At 38.0% G+C, this 21393-nt stretch overlaps 4 protein-coding genes across 4 annotated transcripts; 3 read left to right on the forward strand and 1 right to left on the reverse strand.

The window, feature by feature from the left end:
- Positions 1-369: 369 nt before the first annotated feature.
- LOC108261852 (C-type mannose receptor 2) lies at positions 370-15249 on the reverse strand. The gene is made up of 12 exons (XM_053681847.1): positions 13652-15249; positions 12412-12450; positions 12125-12333; positions 11425-11614; positions 10625-10987; positions 5704-5811; positions 3860-4258; positions 2692-2730; positions 2405-2613; positions 1705-1894; positions 902-1268; positions 370-824 (listed from the first exon to the last, which is right to left on the reverse strand). Exons 2-11 carry the CDS (start codon positions 12446-12448, stop codon positions 904-906), a joined length of 2109 nt encoding a protein of 702 aa, XP_053537822.1. The 5' UTR covers positions 12449-12450; positions 13652-15249; the 3' UTR covers positions 370-824; positions 902-903.
- On the forward strand, positions 4949-5993 carry LOC128633063 (E3 ubiquitin/ISG15 ligase TRIM25). Its single transcript, XM_053681682.1, has one exon. The coding sequence runs from the start codon at positions 5306-5308 to the stop codon at positions 5900-5902; it is 597 nt and encodes a 198-aa protein (XP_053537657.1). The 5' UTR covers positions 4949-5305; the 3' UTR covers positions 5903-5993.
- Positions 6741-9774, forward strand: LOC128633062 (stonustoxin subunit beta-like). The gene is made up of 4 exons (XM_053681681.1): positions 6741-7301; positions 7459-7618; positions 7995-8054; positions 8762-9774. Exons 2-4 carry the CDS (start codon positions 7603-7605, stop codon positions 9280-9282), a joined length of 597 nt encoding a protein of 198 aa, XP_053537656.1. The 5' UTR covers positions 6741-7301; positions 7459-7602; the 3' UTR covers positions 9283-9774.
- A 774-nt stretch (positions 15250-16023) lies between the features above and the next one.
- On the forward strand, positions 16024-21208 carry LOC108262433 (tripartite motif-containing protein 16). The gene is given in 6 exon segments (XM_053681655.1): positions 16024-16920; positions 17215-17310; positions 17576-17806; positions 19047-19206; positions 19583-19642; positions 20351-21208. Coding segments are annotated over 6 exon segments (1650 nt in total). The 5' UTR covers positions 16024-16338; the 3' UTR covers positions 20872-21208.
- The last annotated feature ends 185 nt before the right edge of the window (positions 21209-21393 follow it).

Raw genomic sequence — 21393 nt, forward strand, 5'->3', positions numbered from 1 at the left:
TGTTTTTAAAAAAAAAAAATGTTTTGGTGGCCCATCAGTGTATAATTTAACCCAAAGGCTAATAGTGATTCTGTCCTTTGTACACTGGACAATTCAGTACTTTTCAGCACAAATGCCTCTGATACTTGGACCTTATTATCTGTTGTCAGCAAAACCAATCATGGAAATCATATCGGTACACTTTTGTAAAACAAGTGGGGTTCTCTGAAAACTGGATGCAGAAAACAAACAGCTGCTTTCAGTGTTTGATGTCAAATGTGCTCAGTATCCACAAACAATCAGGAATTATTTAGTATATAATAGATCTACATGGACTGTGAGTGTTAAATATAATTCTGATGTTTAAAAAAAAACAACATATGCACAGTATCCAGTAAATATATTTATTTTAAAAGACTTAGCAAAGAACATCAGTTTACAAACCAGTAGTTGGGGAAACTACTTTGCAACTGAAACATTACAATATACTTCTGGCTTACTGTCTGTAAATAAGCCACAGGCAAACTAATGTTTTGATAAACTAATAATGATACATAAGACCGCTAAACAATGTATTACTGATAATAAAACACATCCCATGTGAACAAAAGGAAAGTCTCACATATTCTAGTTTTTAAACAGAAGCTAACAGTAAAGCTACTAAGAGCTATTTTGAAAGTAAAAGTTTGACCAACACCAAAAGAAACTCAACATTATTGTGAAATTCCTAAATAAATCGTTGTACTTGCATGTCCAAAAAATTAAGTGAAATGATGCTGAGAAAGAAATGTCTGGTCCTGAACTACGAGGATCCAGCTGAAGTTCATGCGTCCACTTCTAGTAGCCTATAAATAAGAAGAACATGAATCAGTTTTATTTCTCTGTGAATAATTAAGTAGTGACAAGTGTATAGATTTCTGACCTTCACTGGAAGGTGATACAGATGAAGTAGAGTTCGTGAGTCTGTGGCAGGCTGACCCACTTCTTACTCTCGGACAGAACCGCTCCGGTTCTCTCGACATCACCACAATCTTCCACTCCGGTTCCGTTACCTGGAGCCCAGTTTTGGTAGCAGATCATCTCTCCCTTCACCGAGTACCAGAAGCCCAGAGCGCAGGTGTGACGCAGGCCAATCCACATATCACTGGAGACATTTTTAGTGACTACTCCCACCCAGTCCTGCATTTCCTGCGAGTCAACAGAAACCAGGTCCACATGATTCTGTCTGCAGTACCTCAGGGCTTCTCGCCAGGTCTTCTTCTCAGTGATCACGGTGAGAGGAGTTCGTTCTGCAGCGATAACAACAACAACAACAACAACAACAATAACAATAAGAATAATAAAAATAACAACAACAACAACAACAATAATAACAATAATAATAATAATAATAAGAAGAAGAAGAAGAAGAAGAAGAAGAGGAAGAAGAATATAAATTGGATGGAAACTAAAGCTGTAAATTGCTCAGAATAACAGTCACTAAAATAGTTTGAAAGGAAAGATTTAATTAAATAACCATGAAAATGAGTATAAAAATGTTTTTAACAGCTTTTGCCAAAATCTGTGCTAGCTGCCTGTCTGATCTCGAGACCAGTTTTGGATGCATAAAAAAAAACAGAAAGCTAATTTACATCTCAGTTCCAGCAGCTCCAACTACAAGCTGTTAAAGAGAATTAATTAAAGCTGTACATTAAATCTGTTCAAATGTTCTGTTACGTTACTCACTTTTATAGCAGACAAAACGGACACTGTTATTGCAACCTGCATCATTCCATTTATTATTTGCACTTGCTTCCCAAATTTCCACACAGTTATCAATCCCGTTGTTGTTTGGCTCGTTATCATTCCAGTAGCCGTATTTGACTTGAGAATTATCTGACCAGACCCATGACCTATTGTTAAAAACAATCGAGGTCTAGGGGAAAAAGTAAATAAGTCATACCATTAGTCATAATTCAGATAATAAAACAGTTTTAAAGAAATAAAAACGCAGTTTTATTGAAATGGTTTAAAATGGATTCAGCAGCTAACAGTTATTCAGCTAATAATGTTTTAATGTATAGTCTGTAAACACATTTATTTATTTTTTATCACAAGAATCTCAATCTGAAACTTATGAAGTTCTTGAAAGGTGGAGTAAAAATTCCATGTTTAGTATAAGCACTAGTTACAGTTTTGAAATGTTAGGTAGAGTGGTTTAAGTTATAAAACCAAAATAGAAACATGTTCCTCTGTTTTATTTGAATAGAATTTAGACACATTTGCTAAATGAAAACAGTATCTTACAGACACACATCTGCTATTGCTTTGTGAAGTAAAGTGTTGGCTGATCTGTTAAAAGTGGCTAAAGTTATTTAAATGGAAAAATGAAAACAAATATCCTCAGTGTTTAAATAATTCTAATTAAAATAATTAAAATGCGTACATTGCTATCAGTCTGCCTCAGTCCTATCCAGAAATGTTCTGTGCTCCCGTTAAGAGCTTCCTTCACAACATTCATTTCTGCATCATTCACAATGGTGGCCAGGTCAGTGTAATTCGCTCTGCAGTATTTCTGAGCATTGGTCCAGTTCATTGGTGTGTTCACCACATAAAACTGACGAGATGCACACAAAGCGAGAGCCCACAGTCCTGCTGGGATAGAAATTGCTCATGAGCTGAGTATGTAATGAAACATCCGTTTTACAGATTTTAACAAAAGCTTAAACTGACCCGAGAAAAGCAGAATGAAGTTCACCGCTGAACCCATAACTGCGGAGAACAACAAGGAGGGAAAAAATCCAGACATTACATATTAGTACAATTCCTAGAACAAGATCTAACAGCATGTGCACTGTATGTGCAGTTTCAGATGTGTGTAATGGCAATAACTGGATTTAAATTAAATAAGTTTATACTCAACAATTTCACAATAAAAGACGGACGCTTTTATCACTGCTCGTGATTAATGTTATGATTTGGTACAAATTATTCAAAAGCAGTAATTCAGTGGATGAGTCCATGTTCCTATTCTGAAGCTCTGATAGCACAAGAGTTCAGTACGTGACAGTGGATTTCTTCATCGTATATTAGATTACTAATGCTGACACACTTGACCTTTTTGTCAAGTAAACACTTAGCTCAATAAATACAAGACGGAGTGCTACGAGAGACAGAACTTCAATACCCATGCTCATTAGACATGTGACGCAGGTGTGTGTGATCTCGTGAGGTGTAGGGGCTGATGGGTAACGTAGTCCTGACAACAAACCTTGCTTAAAAGACTATCACATGTTTATGAGGATGCAAATGAGTCAGCTGCAGTCAACGTTCACGCATCAGTCTTACTGAACAGGCTATTTTTAACTATGATTATGACAGGTAAAAAATATTTAAGGTACAAGTAAGTACAGTGCAGTTATTCACAGGAAGTATTACGTTATCCAAAGCAAGCTGAAAGCAAGGTACAAGAGAAGAAAAGAAAAACATGAGTTTTCAAATAGAATGTACTGGAATGGTCATCTAAATACTTTTTCTTCTGAGTGCTCTCTGAGTGAGCTCTGTCAGTACACTAGACATATTTCTAATTTAAAAAATATATATAAAACATTCAGATTATTTGATTTATTTTCAAATAAGTTAAACAAATTGATTTAAAAAAATTGATAAACTAGTCCAGAGAGAAAAATATAAATTTATTGTTGCTACATTCAGGATAAAGTGGATCCTAATAACACTTTCTCAAAACAACAAAACAGAACAAAGCAAAAAAGAAAAAAAAAGAAAGAAAACATTACATTTAATAAGTTTCTCTTAGAAGACAAGAAACATTTCAAAAAGAAGAATTGAAATACTAAACTGAAATTTTGAATTTGTAGAATTAATAGAAGTTATTTCTTACCTGTTAGTGACTGGTGTGAAGGTGCTGTGGTCTGTGTGTCTCTGACTGGCGTCTGCAGTGTGTCTGTGTCTGGCGTCTGCAGTGTGTCTGTGTCTGGCGTCTGCAGTGTGTCTCTGTCTGGCGTCTGCAGTGTGTCTCTGTCTGGCGTCTGCAGTGTGTCTCTGTCTGGCGTCTGCAGTGTGTCTCTGACTGGCGTCTGCAGTGTGTCTCTGACTGGCGTCTGCAGTGTCTCTGACTGGCGTCTGCAGTGTGTCTCTGACTGGCGTCTGCAGTGTGTCTCTGACTGGCGTCTGCAGTGTCTCTGACTGGCGTCTGCAGTGTGTCTGTATCTGGCGTTTGCTGTGTTCCGCCTTCTCTGTACCTCAGAATGAGCTTCACTTTTACAAATATTTCTTTGTTCTTCTCATCCCACTTTTTTTCTGTGCTGCTTTCCATAAAGTTCCAAAAACGAAAATGCAAATGAACTAAAATACACAGTTCTGCAGTAGATGTGTGCAATATCAGCTACAAAAAGATGATTCCACTTACAAACACCAATGCATTATTTATTCATTAGTCTGAATTATGTCTGTTAAATCCTGCGTGAATAAAATAACATTAGAGTATGAAATGTATTTTTAATCCGCTTTGCATTGCACAGTATCTCTCAGAAATATACACTGGATTTTCCCCTTGTGCTTTCTGCATGTTACAGGGCATTTCCTGATGTAGTTCTTATCAGTGTTTCTCATCTTGGATGGATTCAAATCTGCAGAGTCTTCTTTTTCCTCTTCAAAATCCCCTTATTAATTTATTCAGATCATTATTAACCCCTTATGGTACGGGCTCTCAGTTATGGGGTCACAATCCAACATTATAGATGAGATGCAGACTGTAGTTCTATGCAAATAAACCAGATCGAAAGAAGATTTCATAATAATTAAATTGTGCAGAAACACAATTTTATCAGGAAGTAAAAACAAATTGGGAAGGGTTCTACCAGGTTATTTGTAGTCAGCAGTTAAGGGAAATCACATAAGGATCGCAGCCTAGTTTATACAGTAGACTTTGTGAAAGTACCATTTATTCTCTTTCAAGGTAATGTGACTTATCCAGCTCATTAGTAAATAGAATAAATGTGTGAGCTACAGTAGACTGTATTCGAGCAGTATGCAGTCTTACAGGCAGAGCACACACACAGTGGATATTTGTGGTAACTTCCCTGTCCTTTGTTGGGACACACACCCTCCCATTTCCTCTCGCCCTCCCTCTCTCTCTTAACCACTCCTTTTCACTTCAGCAGAAGTGAAACTAAAACTCCTCCGTCCTTGTGTGTGTGTGTAACTGAGTTAGCTGTCTGAAAATTTTTTAGTTTTTTTCTTTCTTTCTTCTTTTTACCCTTTTGGTTGACATTACAACCCAGATTTTATGTCACACGTCTTTTCTTTTTGAACTGAGCAAAGTGAAATGGCGGAGACGAATATTTTAGGACTTCAGGATCAGTTCAGCTGTCCAATCTGTCTGGATCTACTCAAGGATCCAGTGACTATTCTCTGTGGACACACTTTCTGTATGGTGTGTATTAATGGCTGCTGGGATCAGGAGGATCAGAAGGGAGTCTATAGCTGTCCTCAGTGTAAAGAAACCTTCACTCCAAGACCTGTTGTGAGTAAAAACGCTGTTCTGGCTGAAGTAATGGAGAAAATAATGATAGAACACCAAGCTAGACGTCCTGCTCACTGTTCCACTGTAACTGAAGAGTGTGATATCTGCACTGGGAAAAAATCCAAAGCCATCAAGTCCTGTCTGGTGTGTCTGGCCTCTTTCTGTGAAACTCACCTCCAGCCTCACTATAAATCTCCTGCCTTTAAGAAGCACAAGCTGGTGGAAGCCTCCAGACGACTCCAGGAGCAGATCTGCTCTCAGCATGACAAACTGCTGGAGGTTTACTGTTGCAATGATCAGCAGTGTATCTGCATGTTGTGTATGTTAGATACACATAAAGGACATGATACAGTATCAGCTGCAGAAGCAAGCGCTGAGAAAAAGGTGAAAAAAAAATAAAAAAAATAATAATAATTAAAACCAACCAACCAAAAGTTAGACATTCAAGGTTCAGCCATGCAGTAAACAGTAGCAAGACTTCACAAAGAGTGTTATCTAACAGGCAGTTTAAGCCGAGAAACAAAATGGAGGACAAAGCTGCAGTGAGCCGAGCTGAAGAAGTCATGAAGCAGCTGGAGCAGGAGATTGCAGAGATGAAGAGGAGAGACTCTGAGCTGGAGGAGCTTTCACACACGGATCCCATCCATTTCCTCCAGGTAACATTACGGATTCTGCAGTCCGATTGGTCGGATGGTGTTTTCTATAAAAGCAGCTCTGACAATAGCGTAGCTGCATATCACAGGTGTATAGGAACCTGATCATTATGCTACATCATTGTTCATTTGAGTCTCCAGTGTCAGCACTTTGGTACAGTCTGTACGTGTTCCTCAACAAGAGTCTTTTCTGTCTTATTACCTTCAAGAGAAACATGATCTGTTATTTTTAATAGATAAAATCTTGTAATGGTTGGAAGATTGCGGTTGTGTAAGAGGAATAAAACAGTTCAGAGCAGACTGTTAAACTAAAACTCTTGGGGTGGGAACAGTAACTCCACTCCATGTTGTATTATTCATAATATTCCATACACATTGTCTACACTGCACTTACACATACCCGCACAGTAAATCCAAAAGTATTGGAACAGCAAGGCCAATAGTTTCTGTTTTTGCTATACACTGAACTCATTTGGGTTTGAGATCACGAGATGAATATGAGACGTCAGAGCAGAATTTCAGCTTTCGTTCCCTCATATTTTCATCTAGATGTGTTAAAAACTTAGACCATGGCACCTTTTTATTTGAACCCACCCATTTTTCAAATGATCAAAAATATTAGAACAGGTATTTCTTTTGCCAATTTTTGCGCCCTGTTAGTAGCACTGAATGTCTACTCTTGGTTTGAGCCCTTGGATGCACCTGTAAAGACTGCATTTGTTGTTAAAAAGGATAAACAATGAGGAAGGACAGAGAGCTGTCTATGGGAGAAAAGCAAGTCATTTTGAAGAAAAGAGGGAAAACCTGTCAGAGCCATTGACAAGAACGGGGCATAGCCATTACCAATATTTAGACTGTCCTGAAAAAGAAAGAATCCACCAACAAGCAGACATCAAACAGGCCAGCCAATGAAAAAAACAGCAGTTGATGACAGAAAGATTGTGAGAGCTGTAAAGAAAAACCCCAAAATAACAGTCAGTGACATAAGCAACAACCTCCACAGGGCAGGGGTGAAGGTATCACAATCTACCTTTGGAAGAAGACATAGAGAGCAGAAATATAGAGGCCATTCCACAAGATACAAACCACTCATCAGCAGTAAGAATCAGAAAGCCAGAGTGGAATTACAGAGATGAGCCACAAAAGTACTGGAACTAATATATATATATATATATATATATATATATATATATATATATATATATATATATATATATATATATACACATACACACACACACAATTGATACCTTATATTATTATATAGAATATTGTATATAATTTCTTTGATTTTCATTGTAGAGTTTCCGCTCTCTTTTGGACATTCCTGGATCTGCAGACGTACACTCCATCGAGCTCAGTCCTTTCCTCTCTCTTGAGGATGTAACAGCGTTTGTGTCTCAACTGAGGGACAAAGTGGAAAAGTTCTGCTGTCAGGAGTTCAGAATGGTATCAAATGCAGGTAAATCACTGGAAAGTTCTGGAGAGAATTTTGAGAGCTCCATGCACTAGCATAAGTAATATTTCTGACTTGGGGGATAATGGACTACTGAGGTTGATCTGACTTCTTGGTTTGATCAATGGCTTTTGAAAAGTATATATTCTTAAGACAAAAGGTTCTTCAAAGGTCCTTTGGATGGGTCATAGTTCGACTTTCTAAAGGATTTCTATGTGGAGTGTTTTTCTCTAAGGTAAACAGGGTTCTATGTAGAAACTGTGAATGTTCTCCCAGAAGAAAAAGCTGAAAGTCCTTTAAAGGGTGTTAAATTTAATATAAAGCATATTGAAATAATGACCATTACTATACTGTAATTTAGTTTACTTTTTTCTTCTTGCAGTAAAAGAAATCCAGATTATTCCTCTTCCTGAACCCAAAAGCAGAGAAGAGTTCCTACAGTGTAAGTTTCGTTCTTCAACACACCACAAACACATTCTCTGTACATGTTATTAAGTGCACAGGAACAATGGGATTCTAGGGCCCGTATGCGTATTTATTTAATTTAAGGTTTACATGGTTTTAAATGATAAGATTGGGTGTCTTTTATCTTTTAGTAGAGTTGCATCTAAATAATCGTTTGGCTAAAAAGCTCGAAATATTCCCACCAGATGCCAATCAATCAGTAAATCCCCTGCACGGTCACAGCAAAGGTCATTTACTTTTAATGACACCAACAAAACTCCATAAAAGGTGAATCTCACAGAGAACTGAAACCGATAAAATGACAACTAAACGGCGAAAGAGCGCCCCCTAAGCATGACTTCCTCCTTTTATAGCATGCCAATACTTTTGTCCTAATTGAACGGCTAGTCTTTTTCTCTTAATTTATGGCTTATTTTGGAACTTTAACATGAAATGACTGGTTTTCCACAAAATGATCATTAAACTGGCGTGTGTAATGGAAATAAGCGATTTGATCCGAGTCTCCTTATACCTAAATTTACACTAAACTCAGTGCGAAACAGAGCAAACGAATTTTATTTCTGAAACAACTAGACATTCATGACCACCAGCTTTCCTGTGTGAATGATCCTGCAAATGATTTAGGAATAAATTAGTTTGTATCCAGTTTGATAAACGAGGCCCGTTGTGTTTCATCTCCATCAGATTCCTGCCAGTTCACACTGGACCCGGACACGGTAAATAAACACCTCTGTCTGTCTGAGAGGAACACAGTGGTGACCTGCAGTGAAACACCACAATCCTATTCTGTTCATCCAGACAGATTTGACTATTATCTCCAGGTGTTGTGTACAGAGAGTGTGTGTGGACGGTGTTACTGGGAGCTCGAATGGAGCGGACATCATGGCGTTTCTATAGCAGTGTCGTATAAAAACATCAGCAGGAAAGGAAAAGGTACTGAATGTTTGTTTGGTCGAAACGACCAGTCCTGGAGATTGTTTTGCTATCCCTCCTGCTACTCGTTCAGACACATTAAAAAAGAAATTAAAATCCCAGTAATGCCCAGCTCCTCTAGAATAGGAGTGTATGTGGATCACAGGGCAGGGATTCTGTCCTTCTACAGCGTCTCGGACACGATGAAGCTCCTCCACAGAGTTCACACCACGTTCACTCAGCCTCTTTACCCCGGGTTTGTGGTTTGTAAAGGATCAGCTATTAAACTGTAATCATCAGAGACATTTATGAAATAAATTGTTTATCTAGAATGGATGCGAAATCGTTAACTTTGACGAACAATTATTGTTTTGGAATTTATCTTTCAGACTTACTGGGGCCTTTTAATCATTTCTCAAGATCCATGTGTTAATGAAAACCTCCTCATTGGACATTTATTATGTCCAGGACTGTGTTTGCAGGGCTAAAGAGACAGTGTTATCTTTGCGCTGACCTGGAATGGGATGTTCAACAAGCACATAAGGACGTGATGGTCAGGCGTCCACATACTTTTGGCCATATAGTGTAATTCTGATATGTAAAAAAAAAAAAAAAAGATTAAAAACCATAAACAGTGTATCTGGTTACTTTATTTATTTGAAAAAGCTTAGGAAAGAACAGCAACGTACAAATCAACAATGTTGGAGAAGATACATTGTGACTGTAACTGGTCAAGCTACAAGGCACTCATGATTTCAATGATCAGTCACTACTGTGTTGATAAAGTAGCTAGCTACACTACAAGCTTCTAAGAAAAAGTAGCTAGCTACACTGAAGGAGATTGTCAAAGTGAGGAAAATCACCTGGGATATTTTCATTTTATTGCACGGCTCTTTTATTGAACGAAATAAAACGTACCTGCTTTTTACAGGTAATGCCGGAATAGATTTAGCTTTTCTGTTTGTAAACCATTTTAAAAAGCAGTTAGTGTTACTTTACTAAAACATCGTCAAATAGAAACAGATACAAAGAGGGCTCACTAAACGACTCTTGGTTCGGTTCATTTCTGGAAATATGTAACTAGCTAGATTCGTCACGCTACACGGGGACTTCGTGAAAGAATAGCTTGTTACAGGAAAAGCGACATTATTTGGAAATTAGCTCATCTACCGCCATTCTGTTAAAAATGTGCTTAAGCTGGTAGCATTGCTACATGTAGCTAACTAAATCTCAACACTGCAAATCAAAAATATTAATGATACGCTAAACAGCTAAACAACGTATTACTGATAATAAAACACATCCCATGTGAACAAAAGGAAAGTCTCACATATTCTAGTTTTTAAACAGAAGCTAACAGTAAAGCTACTAAGAGCTATTTTGAAAGTAAAAGTTTGACCAACACCATAAAGAAACTCAACATTATTGTGAAATTCCTAAATAAATCGTTGTACTTGCATGTCCAAAAAATTAAGTGAAATGATGCTGAGAAAGAAATGTCTGGTCCTGAACTACGAGGATCCAGCTGAAGTTCATGCGGCCACTTCTAGTAGCCTATAAATAAGAAGAACATGAATCAGTTTCATTTCTCTGTGAATAATTAAGTAGTGACAAGTGTATAGATCTCTGACCTTCACTGGAAGGTGATACAGATGAAGTAGAGTTCGTGAGTCTGTGGCAGGCTGACCCACTTCTTACTCTCGGACAGAACCGCTCCGGTTCTCTCGACATCACCACAATCTTCCACTCCGGTTCCGTTACCTGGAGCCCAGTTTTGGTAGCAGATCATCTCTCCCTTCACCCAGTACCAGAAGCCCAGAGCGCAGGTGTGACGCAGGCCAATCCACATATCACTGGAGACATTTTTAGTGACTACTTCCACCCAGTCCTGCATTTCCTGCGAGTCAACAGAAACCAGGTCCACATGATTCTGTCTGCAGTACCTCAGGGCTTCTCGCCAGGTCTTCTTCTCAGTGATCACGGTGAGAGGAGTTCGTTCTGCAGCGATAACAACAACAACAACAACAACAACAATAACAATAAGAATAAGAATAATAAAAATAACAACAACAACAACAACAATAATAACAATAATAATAATAATAATAAGAAGAAGAAGAAGAAGAAGAAGAAGAAGAATATAAATTGGATGGAAACTAAAGCTGTAAATTGCTCAGAATAACAGTCACTAAAATAGTTTGAAAGGAAAGATTTAATTAAATAACCATGAAAATGAGTATAAAAATGTTTTTAACAGCTTTTTCCAAAATCTGTGCTAGCTGCCTGTCTGATCTCGAGACCAGTTTTGGATGCATAAAAAAAAACCAGAAAGCTAATTTACATCTCAGTTCCAGCAGCTCCAACTACAAGCTGTTAAAGAGAATTAATTAAAGCTGTACATTAAATCTGTTCAAATGTTCTGTTACGTTACTCACTTTTATAGCAGACAAAACTGCTATTGAAATGGCAACCTGCATCATTCCATTTATTATTTGCACTTGCTTCCCAAATTTCCACACAGTTATCAATCTTGGGGTTGTTTGGCTGGTTATCATTCCAGTAGCCGTATGAGACTTGAGAATTATCTGACCAGACCCAGGACCTATTGTTAAAAACAATCGAGGTCTAGGGGAAAAAGTAAATAAGTCATACCATTAGTCATAATTCAGATAATAAAACAGTTTTAAAGAAATAAAAACGCAGTTTTATTGAAATGGTTTAAAATGGATTCAGCAGCTAACAGTTATTCAGCTAATAATGTTTTAATGTATAGTCTGTAAACACATTTATTTATTTTTTATCACAAGAATCTCAATCTGAAACTTATGAAGTTCTTGAAAGGTGGAGTAAAAATTCCATGTTTAGTATAAGGACTAGGTACAGTTTTGAAATGTTAGGTAGAGTGGTTTAAGTTATAAAACCAAAATAGAAACATGTTCCTCTGTTTTATTTGAATAGAATTTAGACACATTTGCTAAATGAAAACAGTATCTTACAGACACACATCTGCTATTGCTTTGTGAAGTAAAGTGTTGGCTGATCTGTTAAAAGTGGCTAAAGTTATTTAAATGGAAAAATGAAAACAAATATCCTCAGTGTTTAAATAATTCTAATTAAAATAATTAAAACACGTACATTGCTATCAGTCTGCCTCAGTCCTATCCAGAAATGTTCTGTGCTCCCGTTAAGAGCTTCCTTCACAACATTCATTTCTGCATCATTCACAATGGTGGCCAGGTCAGTGTAATTCGCTCTGCAGTATTTCTGAGCATCGGTCCAGTTCATTGGTGTGTTCACCACATAAAACTGACGAGATGCACACAAAGCGAGAGCCCACAGTCCTGCTGGGATAGAAATTGCTCATGAGCTGAGTATGTAATGAAACATCCGTTTTACAGATTTTAACAAAAGCTTAAACTGACCCGAGAAAAGCAGAATGAAGTTCACCGCTGAACCCATAACTGCGGAGAACAACAAGGAGGGAAAAATCCAGACATTACATATTAGTACAATTCCTAGAACAAGATCTAACAGCATGTGCACTGTATGTGCAGTTTCAGATGTGTGTAATGGCAATAACTGGATTTAAATTAAATAAGTTTATACTCAACAATTTCACAATAAAAGACGGACGCTTTTATCACTGCTCGTGATTAATGTTATGATTTGGTACAAATTATTCAAAAGCAGTAATTCAGTGGATGAGTCCATGTTCCTATTCTGAAGCTCTGATAGCACAAGAGTTCAGTACGTGACAGTGGATTTCTTCATCGTATATTAGATTACTAATGCTGACACACTTGACCTTTTTGTAGCTTGTTAGTAAATCCAATACTGCTTAACTGTGTGTCTTTTATGTTACAAAACACTAACAAGGTACATGAATAACAACTAAGTAAACAGCGCAATAAATACAAGACGGAGTGCTACGAGAGACAGAACTTCAATACCCATGCTCATTAAACATGTGACGCAGGTGTGTGTGATCTCGTGAGGTGTAGGGGCTGATGGGTAACGTAGTCCTGACAACAAACCTTGCTTAAAAGACTATCACATGTTTATGAGGATGCAAATGAGTCAGCTGCAGTCAACGTTCATGTATCAGTCTCACTGAACAGGCTATTTTTAACTATGATTATGACAGGTAAAAAATATTTAAGGTACAAGTAAGTACAGTGCAGTTATTCACAGGAAGTATTACGTTATCCAAAGCAAGCTGAAAGCACGGTACAAGAAAAGAAAAGAAAAACATGGGTTTTCAAATAGAATGTACTGGAATGGTCATCTAAATACTTTTTCTTCTGAGTGCTCTCTGAGTGAGCTCTGTCAGTACACTAGACATATTTCTAATTTAAAAAAATATATAAAAAATTCAGATTATTTGATTTATTTTCAAATAAGTTAAACAAATTGCTTTTAAAAAATTGATAAACTAGTCCAGAGAGAAAAATATAAATTTATTGTTGTTCCATTCAGGATAAAGTGGATCCTAATAACACTTTCTCAAAACAACAAAACAGAACAAAGCAAAAAAGAAAAAAAAGAAAGGAAACATTACATTTAATAAGTTTCTTTTAGAAGACAAGAAACGTTTCAAAAAGAAGAATTGAAATACTAAACTGAAATTTTAAATTTGTAGAATTAATAGAAGTTATTTCTTACCTGTTAGTGACTGGTGTGAAGGTGCTGTGGTCTGTGTGTCTCTGTCTGGCGTCTGCAGTGTGTCTGTGTCTGGCGTCTGCAGTGTGTCTCTGTCTGGCGTCTGCAGTGTGTCTCTGTCTGGCGTCTGCAGTGTGTCTCTGTCTGGCGTCTGCAGTGCGTCTGTATCTGGCGTCTGCTGTGTCCCGCCTTCCCTTTACCTCAGAATGAGCTTCACTTTTACAAATATTTCTTTGTTCTTCTCATCCCACTTTTTTCTGTGCTGCTTTCCATAAAGTTCCAAAAACGAAAATGCAAATGAACTAAAATACACAGTTCTGCAGTAGATGTGTGTATTATCGGCTACAAAAAGATGATTCCACTTACAAACACCAATGCATTATTTATTCATTAGTCTGAATTATGTCTGTTAAATCCTGCGTGAATAAAATAACATTCGAGTATGAAATGTATTTTTAATCCGCTTTGCATTGCACAGTATCTCTTAGAAATATACACTGGATTTTTCCCTTGTGCTTTCTGTATGTTACAGGGCATTTCCTGATGTAGTTCTTATCAGTGTTTCTCATCTTGGATGGATTCAAACCTGCAGAGTCTTCTTTTTCCTCTTCAAAATCCCCTTATTAATTTATTCAGATCATTATTAACCCCTTATGGTACGAGCTCTCAGTTATGGGGTCACAATCCAACATTACAGCTGAGATGCAGACTGTAGTTCTATGCAAATAAACCAGATCGAAAGAAGATTTCATAATAATTAAAATGGTCATGATTTAAAACCATAATTAAAAGTGAGTGTTGTTATAATTAAAATTTCATTAGCCTTCATCTTCATTCAGTGCATGTAAACTGTCATTGGAATCAAAGTGGCCTTTACACTGAACACTAGAACACTCGAATCACGCAGAACAGCTACAGTATTTAAAACAAAATAACATTGTTTTTCATGGCAGGGTTATGGTTTTAGGCTAGAGACACAGAAAATACAATATTCATGCTAGATTTTATAGTGTATGTCCATAATCTAAGCAGCACATGGGTGATATTTCAGTCTGTAGTTTACTGCAGTAGAGCTGCTCTGGTGTTGGTTAAAATCCAAAATGAATGAAAGTTCTAACTGTTCAGAGCGTAGAAGTGAAACTCTACCTAGATTAACTTCATATCATCATATGCAGTGATAATGCATGTTTATTAGATGTACAGATATTTCCACATTATATTTACGAAACCAGAACAAAAATGAAGCAGTATGGCCAGAAGTCCAGTATGTGGACACCTGACCATCACACCCATATCTGGTTCTTCTCCAAACTGTTTCTAAAAAGTTGGACGAACACAACTGTATAGAATGTCTTTATATACTATCACATTACAATTTCCCTTCACTGGAACCAAGAGACCCAAACCTGTTCCAGCATGAAAACGCCCCTGTGCACAAGGCGAGCTCCATGGAGGCATGATGTGTTACGGTTGGAGGAGAAGAATTCGAGTGTGCTGCACAGAGCCCTGACCTCAACTCCACTGAACACCTCTGGGATGAACTGGAACACCGACTGCACCCCAGACCTCCTCACGCAACATCCGTACCTGAATTCACTTGTATCAGGTGAGTGTACAGGGTAAACACTAAGGTTTAAAGGTTTAAAATGACCATGAGTATATTTTATCAGGAGTTCAGCTGACAATCTCTGCTCTAAAACTGTTCAGTGTACGTTATTTATTCTGACCTGCATGTTGACAATGAAGACCAGGAGTCTCAGACTGAGGCGTCACTACACTGTTTTATCCTGGATGTTGTTATCCCAGGTACGTTTTTGAAATTTGTGATTAAAATCTATTGCCGCAACTCCCTCATCATTTTTTCCTGTTTTTACTTTTCCTGTTGTTTTGTAGACTTTATTAACTTTCCTTGGAGATTTACAATAAACTCCATACATTTTAGAGCTATATCATCTTTAGAAACAAAAACATCAGCAAAGTTTTGTAGGAATCTGCGTAGGAAACATTTTAACTGACATTTAATAGACTAATAGTCTAATACACCGAACTAATAAACTTCATTACATTTAACACATCAACAAGCAGCAATGCAGCGGCTCCTTCCTGTCATGCTGCTAGTGACGTTATCGGACAGCTGGGATGTTTATCTCGGTAGCGTGTATCGCTAGTTTTTGCAGAAACACAATTTTATCAGGAAGTAAAAACAAATTGGGAAGGGTTCTACCAGGTTACTTGTAGTCAGCAGTTAAGGGAAATCACATAAGGATCGCAGCCTAGTTTATACAGTAGACTTTGTGAAAGTACCATTTATTCTCTTTCAAGGTAATGTGACTTATCCAGCTCATTAGTAAATGGAATAAATGTGTGAGCTACAGTAGACTGTATTCGAGCAGTATGCAGTCTTACAGGCAGAGCACACACACAGTGGATATTTGTGGTAACTTCCCTGTCCTTTGTTGGGACACACACCCTCCCATTTCCTCTCGCCCTCCCTCTCTCTCTTAACCACTCCTTTTCACTTCAGCAGAAGTGAAACTAAAACTCCTCCGTCCTTGTGTGTGTGTGTAACTGAGTTAGCTGTCTGAAAATTTGGAGTTTTTTTCTTTCTTTCTTCTTTTTACCCTTTTGGTTGACATTACAACCCAGATTTTATGTCACACGTCTTTTCTTTTTGAACTGAGCAAAGTGAAATGGCGGAGACGAATATTTTAGGACTTCAGGATCAGTTCGGCTGTCCAATCTGTCTGGATCTACTCAAGGATCCAGTGACTATTCTCTGTGGACACACTTTCTGTATGGTGTGTATTAATGGCTGCTGGGATCAGGAGGATCAGAAGGGAGTCTATAGCTGTCCTCAGTGTAAAGAAACCTTCACTCCAAGACCTGTTGTGAGTAAAAACGCTGTTCTGGCTGAAGTAATGGAGAAAATAATGATAGAACACCAAGCTAGACGTCCTGCTCACTGTTCCACTGTAACTGAAGAGTGTGATATCTGCACTGGGAAAAAATCCAAAGCCATCAAGTCCTGTCTGGTGTGTCTGGCCTCTTTCTGTGAAACTCACCTCCAGCCTCACTATGAATCTCCTGCCTTTAAGAAGCACAAGCTGGTGGAAGCCTCCAGCTGACTCCAGGAGCAGATCTGCTCTCAGCATGACAAACTGCTGGAGGTTTACTGTTGCAATGATCAGCAGTGTATCTGCATGTTGTGTATGTTACATGAACATAAAGGACATGATACAGTATCAGCTGCAGAAGCAAGCGCTGAGAAAAAGGTAAAAAAAAAATAAAATAAAATAATAATAATAATTAAAACCAACCAACCAAAAAGTTAGACATTCAAGGTTCAGCCATGCAGTAAACAGTAGCAAGACTTCACAAAGAGTGTTATCTAACAGGCAGTTTAAGCCGAGAAACAAAATGGAGGACAAATTGCTGTACAGGCAGTTCAGAACTCTGGAAAGGTTGCCCTCTTGTGGTCATAGGGAGGACTGTTCCATCCTGTCTCCTAGATGTTTAACATCCACCACACTGGAATTGGCTGAGTTCTGAGTTTTGTCTTTATCTAGAAGCAGCTGTTGAAGACACAGAGAAAATGTCAGCAGAGAATCTTGGATAGAGAGAAGGAGCATCAGGAGCTATCAGAAGCTGTGGAGTTTTATGAGGTGAGTTTAGATTTTATTGGAAGAACAACCCTGCTTTAGGATCAGTCAGGATTCTCCATCAATCACAATCTACCAGCCAATCATTTTCTGAAAACAGTCAGAAATTGCTGTTTCGACATAATTCTTATTCAAACTGAGAAGTAAATATATTTCTTTAGTCAATTATAATAATAATGATTAATATGTAGCTGTTTACAGAGTTAATTCTTACAGGGCGACCTGCTTTAGCTTTCCTTCCTCTCTTTGTCTTTGCGTCTCCTAACAGCGCTCTGCACAAAAAGCAGTTCAGGAAAGTGAGAGGATCTTTACGGAGCTGATCAGATCCATCGAGAGAAGACGTTGTGAGGTGACAGAGCTGATCAGAGCTCAGGAGAAAGCTGCAGTGAGCCGAGCTGAAGAAGTCATGAAGCAGCTGGAGCAGGAGATTGCAGAGATGAAGAGGAGAGACTCTGAGCTGGAGGAGCTTTCACACACGGATCCCATCCATTTCCTCCAGGTAACATTACGGATTCTGCAGTCCGATTGGTCGGATGGTGTTTTCTATAAAAGCAGCTCTGACAATAGCGTAGCTGCATATCACAGGTGTATAGGAACCTGATCATTATGCTACATCATTGTTCATTTGAGTCTCCAGTGTCAGCACTTTGGTACAGTCTGTACGTGTTCCTCAACAAGAGTCTTTTCTGTCTTATTACCTTCAAGAGAAACATGATCTGTTATTTTTAATAGATAAAATATTGTAATGGTTGGAAGATTGCGGTTGTGTAAGAGGAATAAAACAGTTCAGAGCAGACTGTTAAACTAAAACTCTTGGGGTGGGAACAGTAACTCCACTCCATGTTGTATTATTCATAATATTCCATACACATTGTCTACACTGCACTTACACATACCCGCACAGTATATCCAAAAGTATTGGAACAGCAAGGCCAATAGTTTCTGTTTTTGCTATACACTGAACTCATTTGGGTTTGAGATCACGAGATGAATATGAGACGTCAGAGCAGAATTTCAGCTTTCGTTCCCTCATATTTTCATCTAGATGTGTTAAAAAAACTTAGACCATGGCACCTTTTTATTTGAACCCACCCATTTTTCAAGTGATCAAAAATATTAGAACAGGTGTTTCTTTTGCCAATTTTTGCGCCCTGTTAGTAGCACTGAATGTCTACTCTTGGTTTGAGCCCTTGGATGCACCTGTGAAGACTGCATTTGTTGTTAGAAAGGATAAACAATGAGGAAGGACAGAGAGCTGTCTATGGGAGAAAAGCAAGTCATTTTGAAGAAAAGAGGGAAAACCTGTCAGAGCCATTGACAAGAACGGGGCATAGCCATTACCAATATTTAGACTGTCCTGAAAAAGAAAGAATCCACCAACAAGCAGACATCAAACAGGCCAGCCAATGAAAAAAACAGCAGTTGATGACAGAAAGATTGTGAGAGCTGTAAAGAAAAACCCCAAAATAACAGTCAGTGACATCAGCAACAACCTCCACAGGGCAGGGGTGAAGGTATCACAATCTACCTTTGGAAGAAGACTTAGAGAGCAGAAATATAGAGGCCATTCCACAAGATGCAAACCACTCATCAGCAGTAAGAATCAGAAAGCCAGAGTGGAATTACAGAGATGAGCCACAAAAGTACTGGAACTATATATATATATATATATACACACAATTGATACCATATATTATTATATAGAATATTGTATATAATTTCTTTGATTTTCATTGTAGAGTTTCCCCTCTCTTTTGGACATTCCTGGATCTGCAGACGTACACTCCATCGAGCTCAGTCCTTTCCTCTCTCTTGAGGATGTAACAGCGTTTGTGTCTCAACTGAGGGACAAAGTGGAAAAGTTCTGCTGTCAGGAGTTCAGAATGGTATCAAATGCAGGTAAATCACTGGAAAGTTCTGGAGAGAATTTTGAGAGCTCCATGCACTAGGATAAGTAATATTTCTGACTTGGGGGTTAATGGACTACTGAGGTTGATCTGACTTCTTGGTTTGATCAATGGCTTTTGAAAAGTATATATTCTTAAGACAAAAGGTTCTTCAAAGGTCCTTTGGATGGGTCACGGTTCGACTTTCTAAAGTATTTCTATGTGGAGTGTTTTTCTCTAAGGTAAACAGGGTTCTATGTAGAAACTGTGAATGTTCTCCCAGAAGAAAAAGCTGAAAGTCCTTTAAAGGGTGTTAAATTTAATATAAAGCATACTGAAATAATGACCATTACTATACTGTAATTTAGTTTACTTTTTTCTTCTTGCAGTAAAAGAAATCCAGATTATTCCTCTTCCTGAACCCAAAAGCAGAGAAGAGTTCCTACAGTGTAAGTTTCTTTCTTCAACACACCACAAACACATTCTCTGTACATGTTATTAAGTGCACAGGAACAATGGGATTCTAGGGCCCGTATGCGTATTTATTTAATTTAAGGTTTACATGGTTTTAAATGATAAGATTGGGTGTCTTTTATCTTTTAGTAGAGTTGCATCTAAATAATCGTTTGGCTAAAAAGCTCGAAATATTCCCACCAGATGCCAATCAATCAGTAAATCCCCTGCACGGTCGCAGCAAAGGTCATTTACTTTTAATGACACCAACAAAACTCCATAAAAGGTGAATCTCACAGAGAACTGAAACCGATAAAATGACAACTAAACGGCGAAAGAGCGCCCCCTAAGCATGACTTCCTCCTTTTATAGCATGCCAATACTTTTGTCCTAATTGAACGGCTAGTCTTTTTCTCTTAATTTATGGCTTATTTTGGAACTTTAACATGAAATGACTGGTTTTCCACAAAATGATCATTAAATTGGCGTGTGTAATGGAAATAAGCGATTTGATCCGAGTCTCCTTATACCTAAATTTACACTAAACTCAGGTGCGAAACAGAACAAACGAATTTTATTTCTGAAACAACTAGACATTCATGACCACCAGCTTTCCTGTGTGAATGATCCTGCAAATGATTTAGGAATAAATTAGTTTGTATCCAGTTTGATAAACGAGGCCCGTTGTGTTTCATCTCCATCAGATTCCTGCCAGTTCACACTGGACCCGGACACGGTAAATAAACACCTCTGTCTGTCTGAGAGGAACACAGTGGTGACCTGCAGTGAAACACCACAATCCTATTCTGTTCATCCAGACAGATTTGACTATTATCTCCAGGTGTTGTGTACAGAGAGTGTGTGTGGACGCTGTTACTGGGAGCTCGAATGGAGCGGACATCATGGCGTTTCTATAGCAGTGTCGTATAAAAACATCAGCAGGAAAGGAAAAGGTACTGAATGTTTGTTTGGCCGAAACGACCAGTCCTGGAGATTGTTTTGCTATCCCTCCTGCTACTCGTTCAGACACATTAAAAAAGAAATTAAAATCCCAGTAATGCCCAGCTCCTCTAGAATAGGAGTGTATGTGGATCACAGGGCAGGAACTCTGTCCTTCTACAGCGTCTCGGACACGATGAAGCTCCTCCACAGAGTTCACACCACGTTCACTCAGCCTCTTTACCCCGGGTTTGTGGTTTGTAAAGGATCAGCTATTAAACTGTAATCATCAGAGACATTTATGAAATAAATTGTTTATCTAGAATGGATGCGAAATCGTTAACTTTGACGAACAATTATTGTTTTTCATTGTAGTTATTCTTACTTTTTGATATTATCAGTATTGTATGGAATTTATCTTTCAGACTTACTGGGGCCTTTTAATCATTTCTCAAGATCCATGTGTTAATGAAAACCTCCTCATTGGACATTTATTATGTCCAGGACTGTGTTTGCAGGGCTAAAGAGACAGTGTTATCTTTGCGCTGACCTGGAATGGGATGTTCAACAAGCACATAAGGACGTGATGGTCAGGCGTCCACATACTTTTGGCCATATAGTGTAATTCTGATATGTAAAAAAAAAAAAAAAAGATTAAAAACCATAAACAGTGTATCTGGTTACTTTATTTATTTGAAAAAGCTTAGGAAAGAACAGAAACGTACAAATCAACAATGTTGGAGAAGATACATTGCGACTGTAACTGGTCAAGCTACAAGGCACTCATGATTTCAATGATCAATCACTA

The sequence above is a fragment of the Ictalurus punctatus genome, chromosome 7, assembly GCF_001660625.3.
Source record: "Ictalurus punctatus breed USDA103 chromosome 7, Coco_2.0, whole genome shotgun sequence".
NCBI lineage: Eukaryota > Metazoa > Chordata > Actinopteri > Siluriformes > Ictaluridae > Ictalurus > Ictalurus punctatus.